Here is a 23,909-nt window from a genome sequence, read left to right as displayed (position 1 = left end):
CCAATTTAAAATAATCGCTATCGAGAAAATTAGCAATTATCGAAAGCAAATCTTGATATAAAATGCAAGACAGAAAAAACTTAACATGAAATAAGTCACTAGCTCTTAACATTGCAAGTAGACTAGCAGACTAGAAACCATGCCATAACCATCAGATCAGGCACATTAATAATAAAAACACACGTTATTTAGAACAAAATAATCACAACTTCTTATGATTGAAGAAATTTTATTCCCATTTATTTAAATGAACTAGTAGTTGTCCCACCAAAATTTGGATTGGAGATAGGTAACAATATTCTTGTCGAACTGGAAGGCCTTAGTGAGAACATCAGGATTAATGGGAGTGTAACACCCCAAACCCGGCCTAGACGTTATGGCCGGATCCGACATGCCACATCGAAGCATTCAAAACATTTTATATTGTTGATCTAGAAAAACTTACTTAGTGTTTTAAAAGATAATTTTCGTTATAGATTAAAGTGAATGGAAGCTGTGCACCAGGTAGGAAACCGAAAAAAGAGGAGGTGAGTCCATCGGATTGCTTAAGTACCAAGCTCCCTTCGGATCCAATCCTAGACATGCACACTGCCATTGCCACACCTTATCGTCATGTATATTTTCAGGAAACCGATTTGATTAAGTCCTTTTTAGGAAAAGTGATTAATTTTGGAAAACATTTTCATTGCGGAAGCTTTGCTTGTTGTCGTGTTACTTTGAGAATAAGTAACTTTTATAAAACGCGTCCTAAAGCTATCCAATTTCAGCGATTAAGATAATATTATATCTATTCTAGAAAAAAACATATTAAAACAATTAAAATAATTAAAGCGGCCTTATTACATTTAAAAACCCAAAACCTTAAACGTAAATAAAAGGATGTCCAGTTCACGGAAGAAAAATCAAATTTGCAAAACGTGGCCACTCGAATCCCTCACGACTCCAAGCCCACTATGGTTGGGGATTACTGCGTGGATGAAAATAAAGGGTGAGTTTGGGAAACTCGGTGTATAAATTAACCCAACCGAGCCCAAATCAGTTCAAGCTTTTATTGGGCCTAAGCCCTATTCAAATCGATGTTAATCGAGCCTTAGCCCATATCAATATTAATCGGGCCATAGCCCTTACGATGTCGAGTATATTGGGCCTAGCCCATATCAGTATCAATCTGGGCCATAGCCCCTTACAGTATCAGAGTATATTGGGCCTAGCCCATATCAGTATCTATCTGGCCCCTTACAGTATCAGAGTATATTGGGCCTAGCCCATATCAGTATCAATCTGGGCCATAGCCCCTTACAGTATCAGAGTATATTGGGCCTAGCCCATATCAGTATCAATCTGGGCCGTAGCCCTATTACAAGTCGAGATATATTGGGCCTTGCCCATATTAACACAGTTGGGCCTATTTCAATACAGTTGGCCCATAACAAAATAATCTCATATGATTAATGCATGATAACCCCATCCAACCCTGCACTTGCCTCCTTCCATCCCTACACTTCCTATGGGGAATAAATCACCCACGCCATCCCTACACTTACAGTGTTAGCACCGATTGCGGCACTAACTATAATCCAAACAAAGTCGCTTATATCGTAATATGTGGCACGACCACCGAACGGGTTCTTCCTCCATAACAAAGCCCAACCCCATGCAACAGATATACATGTCATGGCATACAACAAACATAATCAGAATATCATGCATTTCAGTCAAAATTAACCCCAGGGGTATGACGGTCATTTTGCACCTAGGGGTAAAACGATAATTTTCCTACTTAAGTGTATTCTAGTAATTTAAATATTTTAGGGTTTACATACATATTCTAACCATTAACACATTAACAGAAGCACTTACCGAGCGTTTTTACCGAATTGGGCCCGTTGGCCCACTAACCTGTTTTTGGCCCATTAAGCCCAAATATACCGAAGTGCACGAAATTACGCACTCTGCAATCATACTGCTTGCGATTATCAAAATTAACAACCAAACCACCTCACAAACGCTCGCATGCTCGCAAGTTCATAAATGCCGGCTTTTCGGCTTTTCGGCTTTTACCGATCTAGTCTATGAGTGGGTGTCATTTACACACCTGTTTGTGATGAAACGCTGACGAGTTCCACACACGAACTGCCTACAATCAATTACTAATACGTTAACTATGAATCCATAGCAATTTATCTGCAAAACTCCTTACTAAAAATCGACCATTAACACTTTAGGCACTAGTGTTCTTACCTTTGCCGAAAAAATGGACTAGATCTAACTCTGGTCGTTCCAAATATCCAAGCCCTCGATTAGTAACCTTTAATCCACACTATAGGAAAACAAATTAGATATCACCACCAAACCCTTTGAGTACAACCAACAGGCACCCTTTGCATATAGGGGTTTTTCGACTTTTACCTTAATTCATGAATAACAAAAGAAAGATTCGAGCGTTTACCTATATCGTTATGACACTACTCCCAATCGATTGTAGATCCAACTACCGCACAAGAAGGGAAAATACTCAACCAAAGGTTCGGCTTTTGCAGTACCTCAAAGTAGTAAGATTTCGATTTTGGAAGAAAAGATACGAGGTTTGGCTTCAATGGAAATTCAGCTAACCAGTTTTTTTGAGGATTTATGAGAGAAAAGAAGAAGAAGAATATGAAGGATTTAGGTTCGGCAAAAAGATAGGATGAGAATTGGCAAGAGGAGAAAGAAGAGAGAAGAGGGGAAGAGATAAGAGAAGGATAGAAAAGAATAAAAAATAGAAGAAGGAAAAAAAAAATAAATCCTAAAGGCCTAAAATATTCGGTACTCTTTAGCTATGGTCGAATGAGTGCATTTCGGCATAGGAATTCTTTTTAAATTTCAATTCTCTAATTTGCTCCTTGATTTTTGGCCAAGTTTGGAGTTTGAATTTCATTCAAACTCCCCAACCGATCGAGCAGACCTTATCCACTGCTTGCACCGCTTCACATCTGTGCTAGGAGTCCTGGTCGACTCAACTCCTTCCCCATGCGTGCAGCAAAACCCAGCCACTCTCTGCGAGATGAGGCTCGAACTCCAGACCTCGTCTGCCCATGCGCCCACACCTGAGCTGCTGGCCACTGCACCACGCTTCTCCTTTAGTAATATATGGTTACAATTAATTATAAACCTTACCTGCTGAAGCTCCGGTTACTTGCGAAATAAAAAGGAAATTTTTGCCTGCTGTACATCTCGAACCTGCGACCTCTTTAACACACACATACGTTGCTTGTCACTGCGCCACAGGCTCTCCTTGTGTCAAACTTCATTCGTAACTTCCTTTAAGGCCTATTCCAACCGCAACCTGTATACTAAAAAACCCAATTTATGCTGCTGCGTGCCTTAAACCAGTGCACTTCCACGCCTCCTAGCGTGCTTTGCCACTTGGGCCGATACTTGCTTCGACATGAATTAGCTGAACAATTAATAAGGCTCACTTATGATGACCCTTGGTTTTTCTAAAATAAAACCCACATTTGCAAACGTAGGAATCGAACCCTGCTCCTTTCCTCTTGCTAACACGCTTAACCACTAGGCTCGACTCCTCCTTATGTCCCATTTTAGCCCAACTTATTAATAAACCTTAATGCCCAGATCCCTAAAGAAACAAAAATAATTATTTTTGCTAGAGTCTTGGATCAATTTTTCCCATACTTTAAATACTTCTAAATTTATTTAAAACTAAAATAATAATAATAACCATAATAATGAAAATTTCAAATACGATAATATATATATTTTTTCCTAATAATAATTATAATTTCCATAAATCAATAAAAATAGATACAAGAAAATTTTCTAATAATAATTTAATTTAAACACGAAATTAACAACAATAATTTTATAAATATATTTGTATCTAATAATTATAATGATAATAATTTTCATAAAATTAAAATATTAGTAATAACATAAATATTTTATCAATATATATATTTTTTTTAAACACTAGTAATATTTAAAACTTCTCAATATTCAGGTTTTCTTCTATCCGAATCCCAGACTCAAAGTCCAACTCTTCTAAGCCCAATTTTTGGGGCGTTACAGGGAGGGTTAGAGCCAAATACTGCATTCGCAATTATGATAACTCTTGGATTTTGGCTGCTGAGACCAGCAAATGCAACTGATTTGGTATTCCCGATATTGAATTGGAAGTGGATGAGACCGACAGGGAAAACAAACACATCACCAGGGTTTAGGACTTTGGTGATGAGGCGGTTATCTTTGTTGGATGTAACGAAACCGACATAAAGTGTGCCTTCCAAAACCACAAGGATCTCTGTTGCACGAGGGTGCGTGTGAGGAGGGTTTAGGCCACCATATGGAGCATAGTCAACTCGGGCTAGAGATATGCCGAGAGTGTTAAGTCCCGATATTTGTGCCACATTGACAAGAGTCACAGTTGATCCAATCGAATTTGAGGTGTTTCTAGGGATATTAAGCCCTAAATAGAAGAAGTCTTCTGCATTGGCAAGCTTTGGGTCCTTGCAGAACTTTCCATTTACAAACACCACTTGAAATAAAGTAAGGTTAGTCAATATGAATCCATGCAAAAGTATGAATTCTTATGAAGAAATTGTTACTTCAGATAAAAGGCTCTAGCATCTTGCATAATTATGGACTTAAATATACTAGTCAACAAGAGAGTACTGAGAAAAATAGCATACCACCATTGTTGGTGTCATTGATTGCTACACAAAAATCTTGCAGGGGGATGTGATCAGAAGCTGAGGCTAATAAGGGATTGAAGGCCAAGATGGCAAAAGCTGCAATGAAAAGTTGAAGTCGTTTCATCATAATTGATGTGCAAGCACGAAATGTATGCTACCAATGTTGGAAAATTTGGACATCACATATATAATAAGGATAATTACATGTTATTATTTACTATCATGATAGGTTAGCCCAAATTAAAAGTGATCTCATTTGGTTAGAATTTTATTGGGCTTTTAATTATGAAATAAAGTGTGGGTCAAATATGTGTAGATACTCTTCTAATCAAATTCTAATTAATGATGGGCTAATTAGAATTTTATTAGAACTAATATACCAGGGTTATAAATATTAGGGTTATGGTCCCCAAATTAAACACAAGATATCTTTTCTAATATCCCATCATTAAGAAAGAGAGAGCAGATATTCATTGAATTTCTTGTGTGCTAATTTGGAAGATCAAATCCCCAAGATCCAGAAAGTTTTAAGGAATCCATAGATTCGGTTACGCTTCTACATCTAGTTCTGTTATTTATTTATTCTTGATGATTTGACATGATATATCCTGGTTTACGGTTCTAATTTTATATTAGATACTATTTAAAATTCTAACAAGTGGCATCCGAGCTTTGTCATGTTAAATCATTGAGAATGAATTGATTATTTATTAATTTTGGATTGATTCCTTTTTCTTTTTAATTTTATGAATTTGATATTTTAGTTATATATTAGTTGAATCTTTGAGATTCTTGATAAATTCTTGGTTTTGATTCTTTAAATAAAGTTTTAAGGTTTTATAAATATAATCTAGTTTAATATTTGCATATGCTATTCGAAAGATGAATGTTTATTTATTTATTTATAATCAATTGATAAAAATTGATTTGTGAGATTTCTTTATCTTCTTGTCACACAATTATTTTATAAATTTTGGTTAAAGTCATTATTAAATTAAAATTACAGACTTACAAATTTTTGCAATTAAAGAATTCCAATTGGGTTGTATAATTGGTTTTGAAAGTTAATTCAGTTGATAATCGAATAAATGAATGTTGGTAAGATATTTTTTTTTCGTACTATTTGTTTTAAATTTTCTGTTCAGTAGTTGAATATATATGGAATCATCATCCTTTGTCTTTATTTATGATGAATTATATTCACCATTGAATTCAATTTATACTTTAAAATTATTTTATGTAAGTTTTAGTCTTTATGGAATCGACTAAAATTAAAATATTTGGGATTATTCTTTTTAAAATATGGTGGCTATGAATTTTCATAGATAGTTAGCATATAAAGACTTTTATATAATTTGGGATTCTTCTTATATTTTGTGGTTATGGATTTTTTTAAGTATTTGTGCGTATAAAGAAGTTTTATGATAATGTCTTTAGTCATGAATATAAATTTGAGTTTACATGAAATATGTAAGGCAAGCCAAGATATTATTTTTATATTTTGTGTGTATATATATTAGATGCATATCAATGATTTTGAGGATTAATACATGATTATAGTTTGTGTGAACAGTGTTTATAACCATTATTCAATAAGATATCTTTTATAGTTTAATTGGTGAAATTAAGTTTTGATGGATATCATTGAAGCTAAAAAAAATTTGTTATGGTTATATATTCAATTTTATGGGTGCTTTGGTGCAAATTCATGTCAACTATATACATATTTAAATGTTTTGATTTTAAAATTTGGTTATATAATCTTAGGTTTTGGCATCTTATGGTTCCAAATATTTAGCTAAATTATGATGATATGGTTTATTGTATGAATTGTGGGATATGCCAACTATTATGATTTTGTTTTTTGAGATTTATTGGCTTGAAAATATTTTTCAAGTATTTATGTGAATACCTGTTTAATCATAAATACAACTTTTGATTTACATGGTAAATTCAGGGTAAGTTTTTCTATTTGATTATGAATACATGTATATGCATGAATTGCTTTGGTATTTCTATCCATGCCAAAATTATGAATACATGTGCTTGTTAATTATTTGGCTTTGAACCACTACATTATTTTTGTTTGGTTTTGATATATATGATTTTGGAACAAAAAAATAGTCAAAAATTTAAGGTTTTCGATTTTTATTGCATTATTAAAATAACTTTATTTTGGGTTATTTCAAAGTCTATAAAGTAATTAAAAAATAGTTTTGACATTTGATTATTGGGGAAATTTAAATTTGAATATTGGTATGTTTATATATATTTTAAAATAACTTAATTGAAGCAAAAAGTCACCAAAGTGATTTCTTTGTATAAATTATTTTGTTTTAAAATATAAAAGTTTTGTGCATGTAACTTAAGTTATGTTGATATTGATCGCCCAAATGAAGGTTAATAATATTACATGTACAACTATGGTGATAAACATGTGACGATTATTCGGTTTTACATGTGAGTAATAAATTGGCTCAAAGGAAGATTTATTGTTCGACATATTCTAATTATCAATGTTTGATTACTACATCAAGATATCACTTACAAGTTAATATTTTTCCAAAGATGAAATATTAATGGAGTGTCTCATATTTTAAGATGAGGTTTACCTTTATTCAAATTATTTTGGTTTAAATTTGAAGTCTTATGTGAGGTTGTTTATGGCTTAAGATTTATTCAACTATTATTATATTTGCCAACATCATTGTATGTTGTATTGGGATAAATATATATTATTATCTTTTAATTTGATTGAAAGATGAAATTAAGGTAAATATTTTGAAACAAATAAATTCAGATTTTGGCTTTTTAATTAAGGATGTCTAATATTTTAAATAAATTAGTTAAAGCAAAATGTTGTAGATTAGTTTATTTAAAATATTAAGATGGTTATATGTTTTTGTGATTCATACGTTTATTAACTGACCCAAAGGTAAGTTAATATTTGGCAGAATTACAACGACATCTGTGGTGATAAATGTGTGACAATTATAAGGTATTTTATGTGAGCAATAAGTTAGTCCAAAGATTAATTCATTGTTTGATATAGTTTATTGTCAATGTTTGATTACTACAACAAGAGTACTGCTTACTGTTCATATTACTGTCCAAAGACTTGATATTAATGTTGTGTTTGGTATCTTGAGATGGGATTAGTCATTATCTTGAAATTATTGTTTACTTATGAATATTGATGTGAGCTTTTTATTTACTTTTTGTTCTATATTCAGCTAATTCATATTCTACTGCCACAATATCCGCTAATATAAATTCTATACCCATGCTTAATGGGACTAATTTTAAGGAATGAAAAAGACATTTACTTACAGTGCTTGGCTGTATGGACATAGACCTTGCACTAAGGGAAGAACAACTTGCACCTCTCACTGCGGAAAACACCCCCTATGTTAAAAGGGATTTTGAGAGGTGGAATCGTTTAAATTGCATGAGTCTAATGATCATGGAGCACAGCATTTTAGAAGCCTTTAAGGGCAGAGAATTTGAAAAGATTACTCAAGCCAAGGTTTCCTTGACAAAATTAAGAAAAGTTTTGCTAAAAATGATAAGGTTGAAATGACATCATTTCTAACTTCTTTGATGTCTATAAAGTATAACGGTCAAGGAAATACTGAGCGGTCTAAGGGCTATGAATTTTACGATCCCACAATTAGGAATATTTTTTTTTAGATGAAAATTGCAACATTCTTTTAGGATGTTGAGTTTGGAGGGAGAAATAATGTTAGAGACATTATTTTTAAGGAGGAATTGAATTTTAACTCAGTTCCTACTATCACTTTTGATGATGTTTAGGTTCTCATATTAAGAAGTGAATCTAGAACCTCAATAAGATAACGTTAAAAAACTCCCTATTCAAGATGAGGTAATTGTTCCAAAATAACAAACTAAACAACCTCAAGAATGAATGTTATTAAAAATGTCCACTAGGGAAAGTGTTATAATGGCTTTAGTGGAATATTTTGATATTAAGCTACATTAGATGAATATTAAGTTAATGGTTTCTCAATGGTAACATTGATCATACATTTATATGGTGCAATTAGAAAGCTTTGTGTCTAATGATGCAAAGTTAATGATTTGCAAAGAACTTCATCTATGGGCTTAAGGAAACTTCTCGTCAATAATTGTAACACCCCGAACCCGAGACCGTCGCCGGAGTCGAACGCGAGGTGTTAACAGACTTCAACCCACTTATTGACAATTTTCAGACAAGCTGCCAATCTGAGTACTAGTCGCTCCAAAATTCATAACTTGAGTTTTACAACTCGAAAATCAGTTCCGTAAATTTTTCCTGAAACTAGACTCATATGTCCATCTACATATTTTTTTCTAGAATTTTTGGTCGAGCCAATTAGTACAGTTTATTAGTTAAAGTCTCGCCTGTTGTAGGGATCGACTACACTGACCTTTGTGCATTACGAATTGGATATCTCCCTGTACAGGGCTTCAATACTAATGCCGTTTGTTTCTATAGAAACTAGACTCAGAGAGGAATCTACACATATATGGAATGACTCCTAATTATCTCTGGTTAATTTACAATGATTTTCCAAAGTTGGAACAGGGGATCCAGAAACCGTTCTGGCCCTATTTCACAAGAACTTTAAAATCTGTTAACTTATAACTCATATGACCATTTCGTTTCTTCCATATGAAAGTAGATTCATCAAGGTACACTTACATAATTTATTTGCTATTTAATACCATTCCTACTATTTTAGTGATTTTTCACATCCACGTCACTGCTGCTGTCAGCATCTGCCTTTAGTAGGCTTTACCTATTTCATACTTTCCATGATTCAATTGGCCCTTTTTACATACATAGCACAAAGCGTGATCATGATTAACCATTCCAATGGCTAATCGTTTCAAAATAATTCCATACCTCATAAGGATCAACATACAAACGATTATAGTTCTATGCTAAAACGTATATAAGCCATTTTCGCATGGCTATCCAAGTTTACACAAACCGGAAGGTACATGACCTTCAACAAAGGATGGTCCTATACATGCCATTTCAAAGTTCAACCAAAATTTGTACCAAAATGGGGCTTCGATAGTGTGGATGACTTGACTTCTTTGATCCCGAATCCGATAGCTAACGAGCGAAACCTATAAAACAGAGAGCCAAAGCAACGGGTAAGCATTTTAATGCTTAGTAAGTCTCAAGCAATGAAATCAGCTTTGACTAAGGTATTTTATTCACATGGCTAATTAAACCACTTTACTAATTCACATTCCCATACTCATACTTAGTTCACATCACCGACCCTTATGTTCATACACAAAAGAACAACTTAGCCCAAGGCCGGTAGCTCGTTTATCAACTTAGCGATACTTACTTGTAAGAATTCAATTAGTACAAGCACATACAAACATACCTCATTGCTGGAATTTTCACAAGCGTATAAGCTGAAATTTTCACAGCAAGATTGCTCACTTCGAATCACATACTTTCGGATTTAACCGGATATAGCGACTCAGACGATTGCCTTCGGTCATAACCGGATTTGGTGACTTGCACAAAGGCCTTGGTCTTAGCCGGATATATCAACTCGCACGAATGCCTTCGGTCTTAGCCCGGATATATCAACTCGCACGAATGCCTTTGGTCTTAGCCCGGATATATCAACTCGCACGAATGCCTTCGGTCTTAGCCCGGATATATTTCCAATGTTCACTTACATATATATCAATATTCAAGACACGTCCATAGTTCATTTTCGTTACTAAAGCTCTAACACAAAATATCTATCAACCTTTACTATTTCGCTCAATGGCCACACAAACAAGGAGCATAATTTTGATATAATTCAAGTAGGGTCATCACTCAAGACTTACCTTGGATGTTGTCGAGCGATTTCGACGGCTATTCAACTACTTTTTCCTTCCCTTTATCGGATTTAGCTCCCTTTGCTCTTGAGCTAATTCACACAAATTTAACTTATTAAAATCTCATCATGATAGCTTATGGCGAATATGACAAGGAGTGTAAATGGTCATATGGCCATCCTTTAACTCAAATACACAATGGTCATGCACATTTTACATCACAACAAGCAATTCAATACATTCAAACATCAACGTGAAGTTCAAAGTACTTGGCCCTTATATACATTAGGCATCAAAGTTGTATATGTACGAAATCATAAATCGAACTCAACACATTAGTTAATATTCCTCTTAGTCAATTTTCTAAGCCAAGAATAGGCATCAATATGCTTGCCTCAAACCGAATGCATGCACACTAATTACCCCTCATGTGGCGAATATACACTTAATACCACACAAAAAAACAGCATACATTTTACTACTAACACATTACATATCGTAATTCATTGCACATCTCTTATTTACTTCATAATCAACACATCATCACAAGCAAATATACACTTTGAATTAGTATATATGTCATACCAATCCATCATGTGCAAACATATATTCATGTAGGTGCAAGGGCGAATTCTCAAGTGGCTTATATCCAAATATATACACATTTCCAAAGCTTAAATCTTACTTACCATGCAACATGCATGAATTATACTTATGGATATATCATGGCCGAATACCACAACACCACACCATTTCAATTTGGTCATGGTGAAACAAAGAACTTAGTATCTCATTCAAAAAAAAAAATGCTAAAAGAAAATCTAAGAATCTTCAATCCTCCATCACATGTATCACTTTCAAGCTTGTCATTTAACATGCAATGGCATTAACACCACCTTCACTTTGGCCGAATTTCATTCCCATGACATAACAAGGATTTGAACCATGGGCTAACAAGAACATTAAGCTAGCAACTAAAAACATGCATGAACCTCAAACATACCTTAATCTTGATGCAAGTTTAGCCAACCTCTTCCTAATCCTCTTCCAAACCAAGTATGAAGCAAAACTCCTTCCTTAACCTTAGTATTTTCGGCCAACAAGAGAGTGAAAAGAGATGAACAAAATTTTTTCTTTCTTCCTTTAGGACATTCGCCAAGCTATGGAGGAAGATGGACACTTTTTTTTTTTGTTTCTCATCTACTAACATTAATTGTTTATTCCATACCCTTATTTTATTCTTTCCATCATAACCCATTTACTAAACATGTTTCATGACATGATTTTTGCCCATAAATCCTTGTCATGGCGGCCACTAGCTATGGGGGAAATTTGACATGCAAGTCCATTGTTTTGCATGCATCCTTTAATTAGTCATCACACATTTCCCTCATACTTTCAAAGTTTATTACTAGGTCCTTTCTAGTGAAATTCACATCTATAATTCTAAATCAAAGCATAAAAATATCACACATGAGTTAACACATTATAGGCAATAAAATAAATATCAAATTATTTTTATGCCTTGGTTTTGTGGTCCCGAAACCACATTTCGACTAGGGTCGTTTTAAGTGTCACAACTCTCCCCACTTTAGAAATTTTCGTCCCGAAAATCTTACCGTAAATAGGTTTGGATATTGCTCTTTCATAGAGTTCTCGGGTTCCCAAGTAGCTTCTTCTATCCCGTGTTTGAGCCATAACACTTTCACTAGCGGAACCCTTTTGTTTCAATAACTCTTTCATTTCACGAGCTAGGATACGAATCGGTTCTTCTCCATAACTCATATCGGCTTGAATTTCAACCTCGATGGACTAATTACGTGCGACGGATCAGATCTATAGCGTCAAGCATTGAAACATGGAAGACGTTGTGAATCTTTTCAAGTTCGGGGCAAGATCAAACGATACGCATAATCGGGCCAACTCGTTCGGAGATTTCAATGCGGCCCAATGAATCTCGGGCTCAACTTGCCCTTACGGTAGAATCTGAGTATCTTTTCCACGGCGAAACTTTAAGAAACACTTTATCTCCCACGATACTCAATGTCCTTTCGTTTCAAATCCGCATACGATTTCGACGATCGGAGGCTATCTTGATTTTCACGGATTACTTTTACTTTCATTCAGCATCTTTAATCAAATCCACTCCAAAAATTTTGTTCTCACCGAGCTCGGTCCAAAACAATGGTGTACGGCATTTACGCCCGTACAAAGCCTCGTAAGCGCCATCTTAATACTTGATTGAAAACTATTGTTGTAGCGAATTCAATCAAAGGTAGGTACCGTTCCCACGAACCAACGAACTCGAGGATACAACATCTCAACATATCCTCAAGTATCTGAATTATCGCTCGGATTGACCATCGGTTTGGGGTGAAAGGCGGTCTTGAAATGCAACTTGGTGCCCAATGCTTCTTGTAATTTCTTCCAAAATCGCGAGGTGAACCTCGGATCTCTATCCGACACAATGTAAATCGGTACCCGTGTAATCTCACAATCGAGAAACGTACAATTCAGCTAGTTTATCCAATGAAAAATCCATACGCACAGGGGATAAAGTGAGCCGACTTAGTTAGTCTATCAATAATAACCCAAATTGCATCCTTCTTACTTGCGACAACGGCGGTCCGGACACAAAGTCCATTGTGACTCGATCCCATTTCCACTCGGGTATCGTGATCGGTGAAGTAACCACAGAAGGCACTTGATGCTCGCTTTCACTTGTTGACATATTAAACATCTTGCCACAAAGTCGGAGATGTCTCGTTTCATACCATGCCACCAAAACCGACGTTTCAACTCATTGTACATCTTCGTACTCCCGGGTGGATTGCCATTCGGCTACAATGAGCTTCGCTCGAATTATCGAAATAAGTTCAATTCTTTGGAACACACAAACGACTTCGAACCTCAAACAATCGTCATCATCAATTTGAAACTCCGATTCCTTGTTCGAACACACTCACCCGTTTTGCACGCAACTCCTCATCAACTTTACGAGCTTCACGAATTTGATGAGTCAACAATGGTTTGGCCTTTAATTCGCTACTAACACATTGTCGGTAGGATAGACAAGTGTACATTCATCGTCAGTAAAGCAAGCAAAGTGATTTCCGGCTTAAGGCATCCGCAACCACATTAGCCTTTCCGGGTGATAGTCAATGACCAGCTCATAATCCTTTAACAGCTCGAGCCAACGTCTTTGTCGCAGATTTAAGTCTCTTTGAGTCATCAAATATTTGAGACTTTTGTGATCCGAATACACATGGCACTTCTCACCAAATAAGTAATGTCGCCATATCTTTAAGGCGAATACGATAGCGACCAATTCGAGATCATGGGTCGGATAATTTTTCTCATGTGGCTTTAATTGTCTCGACGATAGGCCACAACTCGACCTTCTTGCATCAATACGCAACCTAACCCAAGTAGGGAGGCGTCACTATAGATGACAAACTCTTTGCCGATTCGGTTTGTACTAATCTTGGAGCTTCCGTCAAATGAATTTTCAATTGGTCAAAACTTTTCGACACTTTTCCGTCCATTCAAACTTGACATCTTTCGAAGCGGTTTAAGTCATGGGTGTGGCTATCATCGAGAATCCTTTTACAAACCGTCGGTAGTGTAAGCAAGTCCCAAAAGCTCCGAACCTCGGTAATATTTCTTGGAGGTTTCGATTAAGTATGGCTGAAATTTTGCTTGGGTCGACTCGAATACCCGATGCGAGATACCACGTGACCCAAGAAGCTAACCTCTCTTAACCGAACTCACACTTGCTAAACTTAGCATATAACCGCTTATCCCGTAAAATTTGCAACACTAATCTCGGGTGCTCGCATGTTCGGTCTCATCTCTTGAATAGACCAAGATGTCGTCGATGAACACAACTACGAACCGATCCAAATATGATCTGAAGATCCGATTCATCAAATCCATAAATACCGCAGGGGCATTAGTGAGCCCAAACGGCATCACTAAGAACTCGTAGTGACCATATCTCGTTCTGAAGGCGGTTTTGGGTATGTCCGAATCTCGGATTCGCAACTGATAATAGCCCGATCTCAAATCTATTTTTGAGAACACTGAGGCTCCCTTCAATTGATCGAACAAATCATCGATACGTGGTAACGGATACTTGTTCTTTATTGTCACTTTATTAAGCTGACGATAGTCGATGCACAACCTCATGGTTCCGTCCTTCTTTTCACAAACAACACCGTGCACCCCAAGGTGAAAAACTCAGGCGAGCAAAACCTCTATCCATCAACTCTTGCAACCGAGCTTTCAACTCCTTTAATTCCGTTGGTGCCATACGATATGGAGCTATCGAAATCGGTGTGGTCCGGTACAAGCTCAATGCCAAACTCTATCTCCGAACAGTGGCAAACCCGGCAATTCTTGGGAAAACGTCCGGTATTCACAAACCACCGCATGATTTGGGTTCTATTCCTAACTCCTTATCATCAAGTACATACGCAAGGTATGCTTCACACCCTTTTCTTACATATTTCGGGCCAACATTGATGATATTACGGTGGCAACCCTTCAAGTTCGTAGACTCAACTCGGATCATCTCGTTGTTTATGCATCTCAAATCAATAGTCTTGCTTTTGCAATTCACAACCGCATCATGCACGGTCAACCAATCCAACCCAAGAATAACATCAAATTCATCGAACGGCAAAAGCATCAAGTCCGCCGGAAAACAGGTACCTCGAATTACTAGGGGGCATTTCTTACACACTTTGTCGACCAGCACATAACGACCCAAAGGATTTGACACCCGAATTACGAACTCAGTAGACTCAATAGGCAAAGTCTTCTTTGGATGCTAAGGTTTCGCATATATAAGAATGAGTAGAACCAGGGTAATCAAAGCAATCACATTAGTATCAAAGAGAGTGAAAGTACCCGTAATAACATCTGGCGAGGAGGCATCCTCGCGTGCGGCGTATAGCATAAGTCCTAGCTGGAGCGCGAGCCTCGGATCTGGTCGCACCATCCTAGATCCTCTCTGACCACCACTAGCCTTGCCCGTATTTCCAGATGGTCTACCTCGAGCAGTGGTAGTACCGGCTTCCCACTCCGATCTACATTCTGTTCAGACAACCTCGGGCAATCTTTAATGAAGTGGTCAACTGATCCACACTTGTAACAGGAGCGGTCACGGAATCTACAGCTTCCAAAATGCCATTTGCCACAATACTGGCACTCCGTCCTCTCTCGTCGATCATTCCCACTACTGGCGATCGAAGTGATTCGTGTGGTCACAGGGGGTCGATCGCGATCTCGTCTAGAAAAGCCCGAAGTGTCTCTAGATCGGCCTAAGCCATCTCTAAGTTTCTTTGATGATGTTGGAAGGGCTTCCCGAATACCTCTTCTGAAACTCCCTTGCTCCGCTTCGCTTTCCTTTTCTCCATACTAAACTCCTCGGCTTTGCCGCTCGCTCGACGAGAGTCACAAACTCTGATTTCCAAAATGCCAACATACAGCTTTATCTCATCATTCAGTCCATCTTGAGCGTTTACACATCACGCCTTCAAGAAATGCATTCTCGCTGCATCGGCTAAGCCTCACGAATTTTCGTTCATAGTCGATAACCGACATGGAACCTTGTTTAAGTTCGAGAAATTCCTTTCGTTTTGGTCCATAAATCGATCGATATACTTTTTCCGAAACTCGGTTTGGAAGAACTCCCAAGTTACTTGTTCATGGGCACTGTGAAGTCGAGTACTCCACCAATAGTAGGCGTAATCACGTAGCAAGGAGATGGTACACTTTAGGCATTCATCGGTGTACAAGATAGCTCATCGAAAAGTCCGGATCGTGTTGTCCAACCAAAATTCGGCTTGCTCGGCATCATCACTATCCGTAGCTTTAAATTCAGTAGCCCCATGTTTTCGGATTCTATCAACTGGGGGCTTATTCGACCTTATTTGGTCAGTTACTGGAGGCATTGTAGGTGCGGGGGTTGTGTTTGTTGGGAATGGAGGTTGTGGAACAGCCGTATTAGTTCGAATGTATTGGTTGAACCAATCATTCATCACGCTATAAAAGGCTTGCCTAGCCTCATCAGTCGGATTGCTAGCAACAGGTTGAGAGTCCGTTTTCGCTGTCTCTTGTGCGGGAGCAGGCGCCACACTCTCCACATCATCAGCTATTGCTCGGTTGGGATCGAGATCCATTACTATAAATAAACACAATTTCAAACGTCAGAAATCACCACACTATCATATAATCACATAAAATGGCATGTATAGCTAGACCCCAAACGCATTACGGTAGTCCTAGAATCGACTAAACCGTAGCTCTGATACCAATAAAATTGTAACACCCGAACCGAGACCGTCGCCGAGTCGAACGCGAGGTGTTAATGACTTCAACCCACTTATTGACAATTTTCAGACAAGCTGCCAATCTGAGTACTAGTCGCTCCAAAATTCATAACTTGAGTTTTACAACTCGAAAATCAGTTCCGTAAATTTTTCCTGAAACTAGACTCATATGTCCATCTACATATTTTTTCTAGAATTTTGGTCGAGCCAATTAGTACAGTTTATTAGTTAAAGTCTCGCCTGTTGTAGGGATCGACTACACTGACCTTTGTGCATTACGAATTGGATATCTCCTGTACAGGGCTTCAATACTAATGCCGTTTGTTTCTATAGAAACTAGACTCAGAGAGGAATCTACACATATATGGAATGACTCCTAATTATCTCTGGTTAATTTACAATGATTTTCCAAAGTTGGAACAGGGGATCCAGAAACCGTTCTGGCCCTATTTCACAAGAACTTTAAAATCTGTTAACTTATAACTCATATGACCATTTCGTTTCTTCCATATGAAAGTAGATTCATCAAGGTACACTTACATAATTTATTTGCTATTTAATACCATTCCTACTATTTTTAGTGATTTTTCACATCCACGTCACTGCTGCTGTCAGCATCTGCCTTTAGTAGGCTTTACCTATTTCATACTTTCCATGATTCAATTGGCCCTTTTTACATACATAGCACAAAGCGTGATCATGATTAACCATTCCAATGGCTAATCGTTTCAAAATAATTCCATACCTCATAAGGATCAACATACAAACGATTATAGTTCTATGCTAAAACATATATAAGCCATTTTCGCATGGCTATCCAAGTTTACACAAACCGGAAGGTACATGACCTTCAACAAAGGATGGTCCTATACATGCCATTTCAAAGTTCAACCAAAATTTGTACCAAAATGGGGCTTCGATAGTGTGGATGACTTGACTTCTTTGATCCCGAATCCGATAGCTAACGAGCGAAACCTATAAAACAGAGAGCCAAAGCAACGGGTAAGCATTTTAATGCTTAGTAAGTCTCAAGCAATGAAATCAGCTTTGACTAAGGTATTTTATTCACATGGCTAATTAAACCACTTTACTAATTCACATTCCCATACTCATACTTAGTTCACATCACCGACCCTTATGTTCATACACAAAAGAACAACTTAGCCCAAGGCCGGTAGCTCGTTTATCAACTTAGCGCATACTTACTTGTAAGAATTCAATTAGTACAAGCACATACAAACATACCTCATTGCTGGAATTTTCACAAGCGTATAAGCTGAAATTTTCACAGCAAGATTGCTCACTTCGAATCACATACTTTCGGATTTAACCGGATATAGCGACTCAGACGATTGCCTTGGTCATAACCCGGATTTGGTGACTTGCACAAAGGCCTTCGGTCTTAGCCGGATATATCAACTCGCACGAATGCCTTCGGTCTTAGCCGGATATATCAACTCGCACGAATGCCTTCGGTCTTAGCCGGATATATCAACTCGCACGAATGCCTTCGGTCTTAGCCCGGATATATTTCCAATGTTCACTTACATATATATCAATATTCAAGACACGTCCATAGTTCATTTTCGTTACTAAAGCTCTAACACAAAATATCTATCAACCTTTACTATTTCGCTCAATGGCCACACAAACAAGGAGCATAATTTTGATATAATTCAAGTAGGGTCATCACTCGAAGACTTACCTTGGATGTTGTCGAGCGATTTCGACGGCTATTCAACTACTTTTTCCTTCCCTTTATCGGATTTAGCTCCCTTTGCTCTTGAGCTAATTCACACAAATTTAACTTATTAAAATCTCATCATGATAGCTTATGGCGAATATGACAAGGAGTGTAAATGGTCATATGGCCATCCTTTAACTCAAATACACAATGGTCATGCACATTTTACATCACAACAAGCAATTCAATACATTCAAACATCAACGTGAAGTTCAAAGTACTTGGCCCTTATATACATTAGGCATCAAAGTTGTATATGTACGAAATCATAAATCGAACTCAACACATTAGTTAATATTCCTCTTAGCGAATTTTCTAAGCCAAGAATAGGCATCAATATGCTTGCCTCAAACCGAATGCATGCACACTAATTACCCCTCATGTGGCCGAATATACACTTAATACCACACAAAAAACAGCATACATTTTACTACTAACACATTACATATCGTAATTCATTGCACATCTCTTATTTACTTCATAATCAACACATCATCACAAGCAAATATACACTTTGAATTAGTATATATGTCATACCAATCCATCATGTGCAAACATATATTCATGTAGGTGCAAGGGCCGAATTCTCAAGTGGCTTATATCCAAATATATACACATTTCCAAAGCTTAAATCTTACTTACCATGCAACATGCATGAATTATACTTATGGATATATCATGGCCGAATACCACAACACCACACCATTTCAATTTGGTCATGGTGAAACAAAGAACTTAGTATCTCATTCAAAAAAAAAATGCTAAAAGAAAATCTAAGAATCTTCAATCCTCCATCACATGTATCACTTTCAAGCTTGTCATTTAACATGCAATGGCATTAACACCACCTTCACTTTGGCCGAATTTCATTCCCATGACATAACAAGGATTTGAACCATGGGCTAACAAGAACATTAAGCTAGCAACTAAAAACATGCATGAACCTCAAACATACCTTAATCTTGATGCAAGTTTAGCCAACCTCTTCCTAATCCTCTTCCAAACCAAGTATGAAGCAAAACTCCTTCCTTAACCTTAGTATTTTCGGCCAACAAGAGAGTGAAAAGAGATGAACAAAATTTTTTCTTTCTTCCTTTAGGACATTCGGCCAAGCTATGGAGGAAGATGGACACTTTTTTTTTTTTGTTTCTCATCTACTAACATTAATTGTTTATTCCATACCCTTATTTTATTCTTTCCATCATAACCCATTTACCAAACATGTTTCATGACATGATTTTTGCCCATAAATCCTTGTCATGGCCGGCCACTAGCTATGGGGGGGGGAAATTTGACATGCAAGTCCATTGTTTTGCATGCATCCTTTAATTAGTCATCACACATTTCCCCTCATACTTTCAAAGTTTATTACTAGGTCCTTTCTAGTGAAATTCACATCTATAATTCTAAATCAAAGCATAAAAAATATCACACATGAGTTAACACACATTATAGGCAATAAAATAAATATCAAATTATTTTTATGCCTTGGTTTTGTGGTCCCGAAACCACATTTCGACTAGGGTCGTTTTAAGGCTGTCACAATAATATTACAAATTTTACAAAATGATTATCTTATTCGGTTTAGAGATGAATTTTGTTGATAATTGTATATACCATAAGTTTAGTGGGAGTAAGGTACTATATTTGGTTTTATATGTTAATGACATAATGCTTGTCAATAATAAGTATAGCCTCAATCAATGCCCTAAGAATGATTTTGAGATTACAAAAATGCATAAGATTTTTTACATTTTAGCAATGGAAAATCTAATGAACATTCAGGTTTGTATACATTGGAATATTGTGTATATTATTGGGATGTTAGGAAGATATTTTAAGCAATCCTAGTTTGGACCATTGGATAGCATCCAAAACGGTTATAAACTATTTTTGGAGAACAAAAGATTACAGGCTCACATATCGGAGATCTAATTAGTTAGAGATCATCAGGTATATAAACTTCGATTTTGATGGAATATGGATACAAGACTTTATCACTAAGGTGCAAATTGTGAAAATAAATTGCAGCCTTTTATTCCAATAGCAACGGAAGCACATTAAAGTCAAAACACATAGACTTTAAGTTCTTGGTTGTTAAAGTAAAAGTTCAGAGTGGTTAGGTACTTATAAAGCATATTAGGACAAACTCCATGATTGCGGATCTGCTTACTAAGGAACTACACCTAAGGTTTTATAAGAGCACATTGCCCATATGGGTGTAATGTCATTTAAAGGATATTTCGTTTTAGTGGGAGTTTGTATTTTTAAATGCTTTTATGTTATAGACACATTTTCAGTTATTTCAGTTTAAAGATAATAAGTTTATTTTCTACAGAAATAAAGTTTATTTGGTTTATTCACACTCTGATTTTGGTAAGGTTTGATCTCACTAAGGAGGACCAGTTGGAAATAGACATGTTTAGATCATATTGCATGTAATTTCCATGCTACACATCCATACTTGATCTATGTCATTTGGTTGTGTTAATATATGTGATCATGGATGGATTTAGTTACAATATATGTAACGAAAGTCACCTTGGTACTATGTTAACATAATTAATGGACGAGATTGTTCAGAATACCTTTTGGATATGATAGTAAAATTTTGAGTTCATAAGGTTATATAATGACATGTAATTATAAAGTAATTAGTATATATATGTGGTCCAAGTGGGAGATTGTTGGAAAATTTGGACATCACATATATAATAAGAATAATTACATGTTATTATTTACTTTCATGATAGGTTAGCCCAAATTAAAAGTGATCTAATTTGGTTAGAATTTTATTGGGCTTTTAATTATGAAATAAAGTATGGGTCAAATATGTGTAGATACTCTTCTAATCAAATTTTAATTAATGATGAGCTAATTAGAATTTGATTAGAACTAATATACCAGGGTTATAAATATTAGGGCTATGGTCCCCAAATTATACACAATATATCTTTTCTAATATCCCATTATTAGGAAAGAAAGAGCAGATATTCTCTGAATTTCTTGTGTGCTAACTTGAAAGATCAAATCCCCAAGATCCAGAAAGTTTTAGGGAATCTATAGATTCAGGTACGCTTCCGCATCTAGTTTTGTTATTTATTCATTCTTGATGATTTGACATGATAGATCCTAGTTTATGGTTCTAATTTTATATTAGATACTATTTAAAATTCTAACAACCAATTGGGAGAGGGGTGGGAAATCCTGCATGGCAAATAGGTCTATATATAGGCATTGAAACAAAAGAACTCATCCTAATTTTCCTTTCATCAAGTACGTGAAGACTAGGCATTTGCCTTCACAATTAGCTATTTCTTATTAGGAGGTGAATCATTCTTCAACCACTACACTTTCTAGTTTTGTTCTCCTCGTACATCATTTCAATATATGTCATGGAACTGGTCTTAATTCACTCACAGTTCTAAACATTTTCTTATCCAGGCTTTGACTTTGTTGGCATTGAGAGCAAAGAGAAACAAGTTTTGAACTAAAAGACTTGAGCAGGAAAGCTTGATGCTTGGTGAACAAAAAAGCAGAATTCAAGTAAAAATTTTTTAAAAAATGAACAATAGAGAATATGGAAAGAAATCTAATAATTTCATTCAAAAACTTTGGCATGAAGCCATTACATATACAAGACATAGGCTGATCATTACAAGTCAAATTTACCTAAACATCTACCTAACTCTACTAAAAATACATTGAAACTTGTTATACTAACTTGTTCATATAAACAAAGCTGATTTTCAACTCAATCACTACCTAAACACATCAAATACATCAACAACAAGTTGAAATCAAACTAAATTACATAACAACTACTTAGAGTAGCAAAATGAACAAAATGAAACAGTTTCTTCAAACATCTGCTAGGCTCGAGCTGCATGGTCTGCTGCTTGCTGGTCTTAGTGTCACATGCTAGCCAACTTCAACACTCCTCCTTGGCTAGCATGTTACATACTCCCATTTCAGCTCTCAAATGAAGGAATCGTGTCATACTAAGGGCTTTTGTAAAAATATTAGCAAGTTGCTCCTCTAAACTGCAATGAATCAGTTTCACATCATGTGCTTGCTCCATTTCTCTGACAACATGAAGCTTAATGCTGAAATGTTTTGTCCTACCATGAAAAATTGGATTCTTTGCAATTGCAACAGTAGATTGGTTGTCACAATAAATTTCTGTTGCTCCCTCCTGGTATAAATTTAAATCTGTCAAGATTTTTCTCAGCCATATGGCTTGATTTACAACCCTAGCAGCTGCTACATATTCAGCTTCAGCAGTTGACTGTGCAACCACATTTTGCTTCTTTGAACTCCAACAAAAAATTGCTGAGCCAAAGGTGAAGGCATACCCTGAAGTGCTCTTCATGTCATCCTTTGAGCCTGCCCAGTCACAATCAGTATAGCCAACTAGCCTTAGCCTATCAATCTTGCTATACAACAAGCCATAACTCAGGGTACCTTTGATGTATTTGAATACTCTTTTTGCTGCTCGAAAATGCTCCTCATTGCAACAATTCATAAACCTTGAGAGCAAACTGACAGAATACTTAATGTTTGGCCTTGTTGTAGTCAAATATAACAAACAACCTATTAAGCTTTTGTAGATGGTCTCACTAACCCTTTTATCATCCTCTTTGCTCGACAGCTTTGTTCCAACAGCCACAGGTGTACTTGTTGCCTTGCAATTCTCCATGGAAAACTTGCTTAGGATCTTTGCAGCAAAAGTTTTCTGTCCGAAGAAGATTCTATTTTTAGTTTGGAACACTTCCATTCCTAGGAAATATGTCATTTGGCCTAAGTCAGACATCTCAAACATGTTCTTCATTTTGGCTTTGAAATCAACCACCATCTTTTGATCTCCTCCTCTAACCAAAATATCATCAACATATAGAGACACAATGAGTTGTGTTACAGCTCCTTCCTTCTTAACATACAAAGTTGGCTCACTGGAGCTTCTTTGAAATCCCAGGCTGAGCAATAGCTATCAATTCTATTATACTAGGCCCTTGGTGCCTGTTTTAAGCCATATAAGGCTTTCTTGAGCCTGTAGACCATGTCTTTCTTGTCTTTCACTTTGAATCCTTGAGGTTGCTTAACATAGATTTCTTCTTCAAGAAAATCATTAAGAAAAGCAGACTTCACATCAAGCTAATGGATTTTCCACTCCATTTGAGCTGCTAAGGCAACCAGTAGCTTGATGGTGTCTAGCCTGGCTACTGGTGCAAAAGTTTCCAAGTAATCCAGGCCATACTTTTGGCTAAAACCCTTCACAACTAG

The 23,909-nt window shown here is 36.3% G+C and overlaps 1 protein-coding gene across 1 annotated transcript; it reads right to left on the bottom strand.

Moving 5' to 3' along the window:
• Positions 1-252: 252 nt before the first annotated feature.
• On the bottom strand, positions 253-4,818 carry LOC108478938 (germin-like protein subfamily 1 member 14). Its single transcript, XM_017781390.1, has 3 exons — positions 4,692-4,818; positions 4,073-4,534; positions 253-347 (listed from the first exon to the last, which is right to left on the bottom strand). Exons 1-3 carry the CDS (start codon positions 4,816-4,818, stop codon positions 253-255), a joined length of 684 nt encoding a protein of 227 aa, XP_017636879.1.
• Positions 4,819-23,909: the final 19,091 nt, after the last annotated feature.

This window comes from Gossypium arboreum, chromosome 11 (assembly GCF_025698485.1).
Source record: "Gossypium arboreum isolate Shixiya-1 chromosome 11, ASM2569848v2, whole genome shotgun sequence".
Classification (NCBI taxonomy): domain Eukaryota; kingdom Viridiplantae; phylum Streptophyta; class Magnoliopsida; order Malvales; family Malvaceae; genus Gossypium; species Gossypium arboreum.
This window is presented reverse-complemented; position numbering and strand designations above follow the sequence as displayed.

Coding starts and splice junctions, on each gene's coding strand:
- LOC108478938 (XM_017781390.1), bottom strand. CDS start 4,818: ATGATGAAACGACTTCAACTTTTCATTGCAGCTTTTGCCATCTTGGCC. Junction 4,535..4,691: donor AATCAATGACACCAACAATG/GTGGTATGCTAT, acceptor CTTTATTTCAAG/TGGTGTTTGTAAATGGAAAG. Junction 348..4,072: donor TGCAGTATTTGGCTCTAACC/CTCCCTGTAACG, acceptor TGGGGTGTTACA/CTCCCATTAATCCTGATGTT.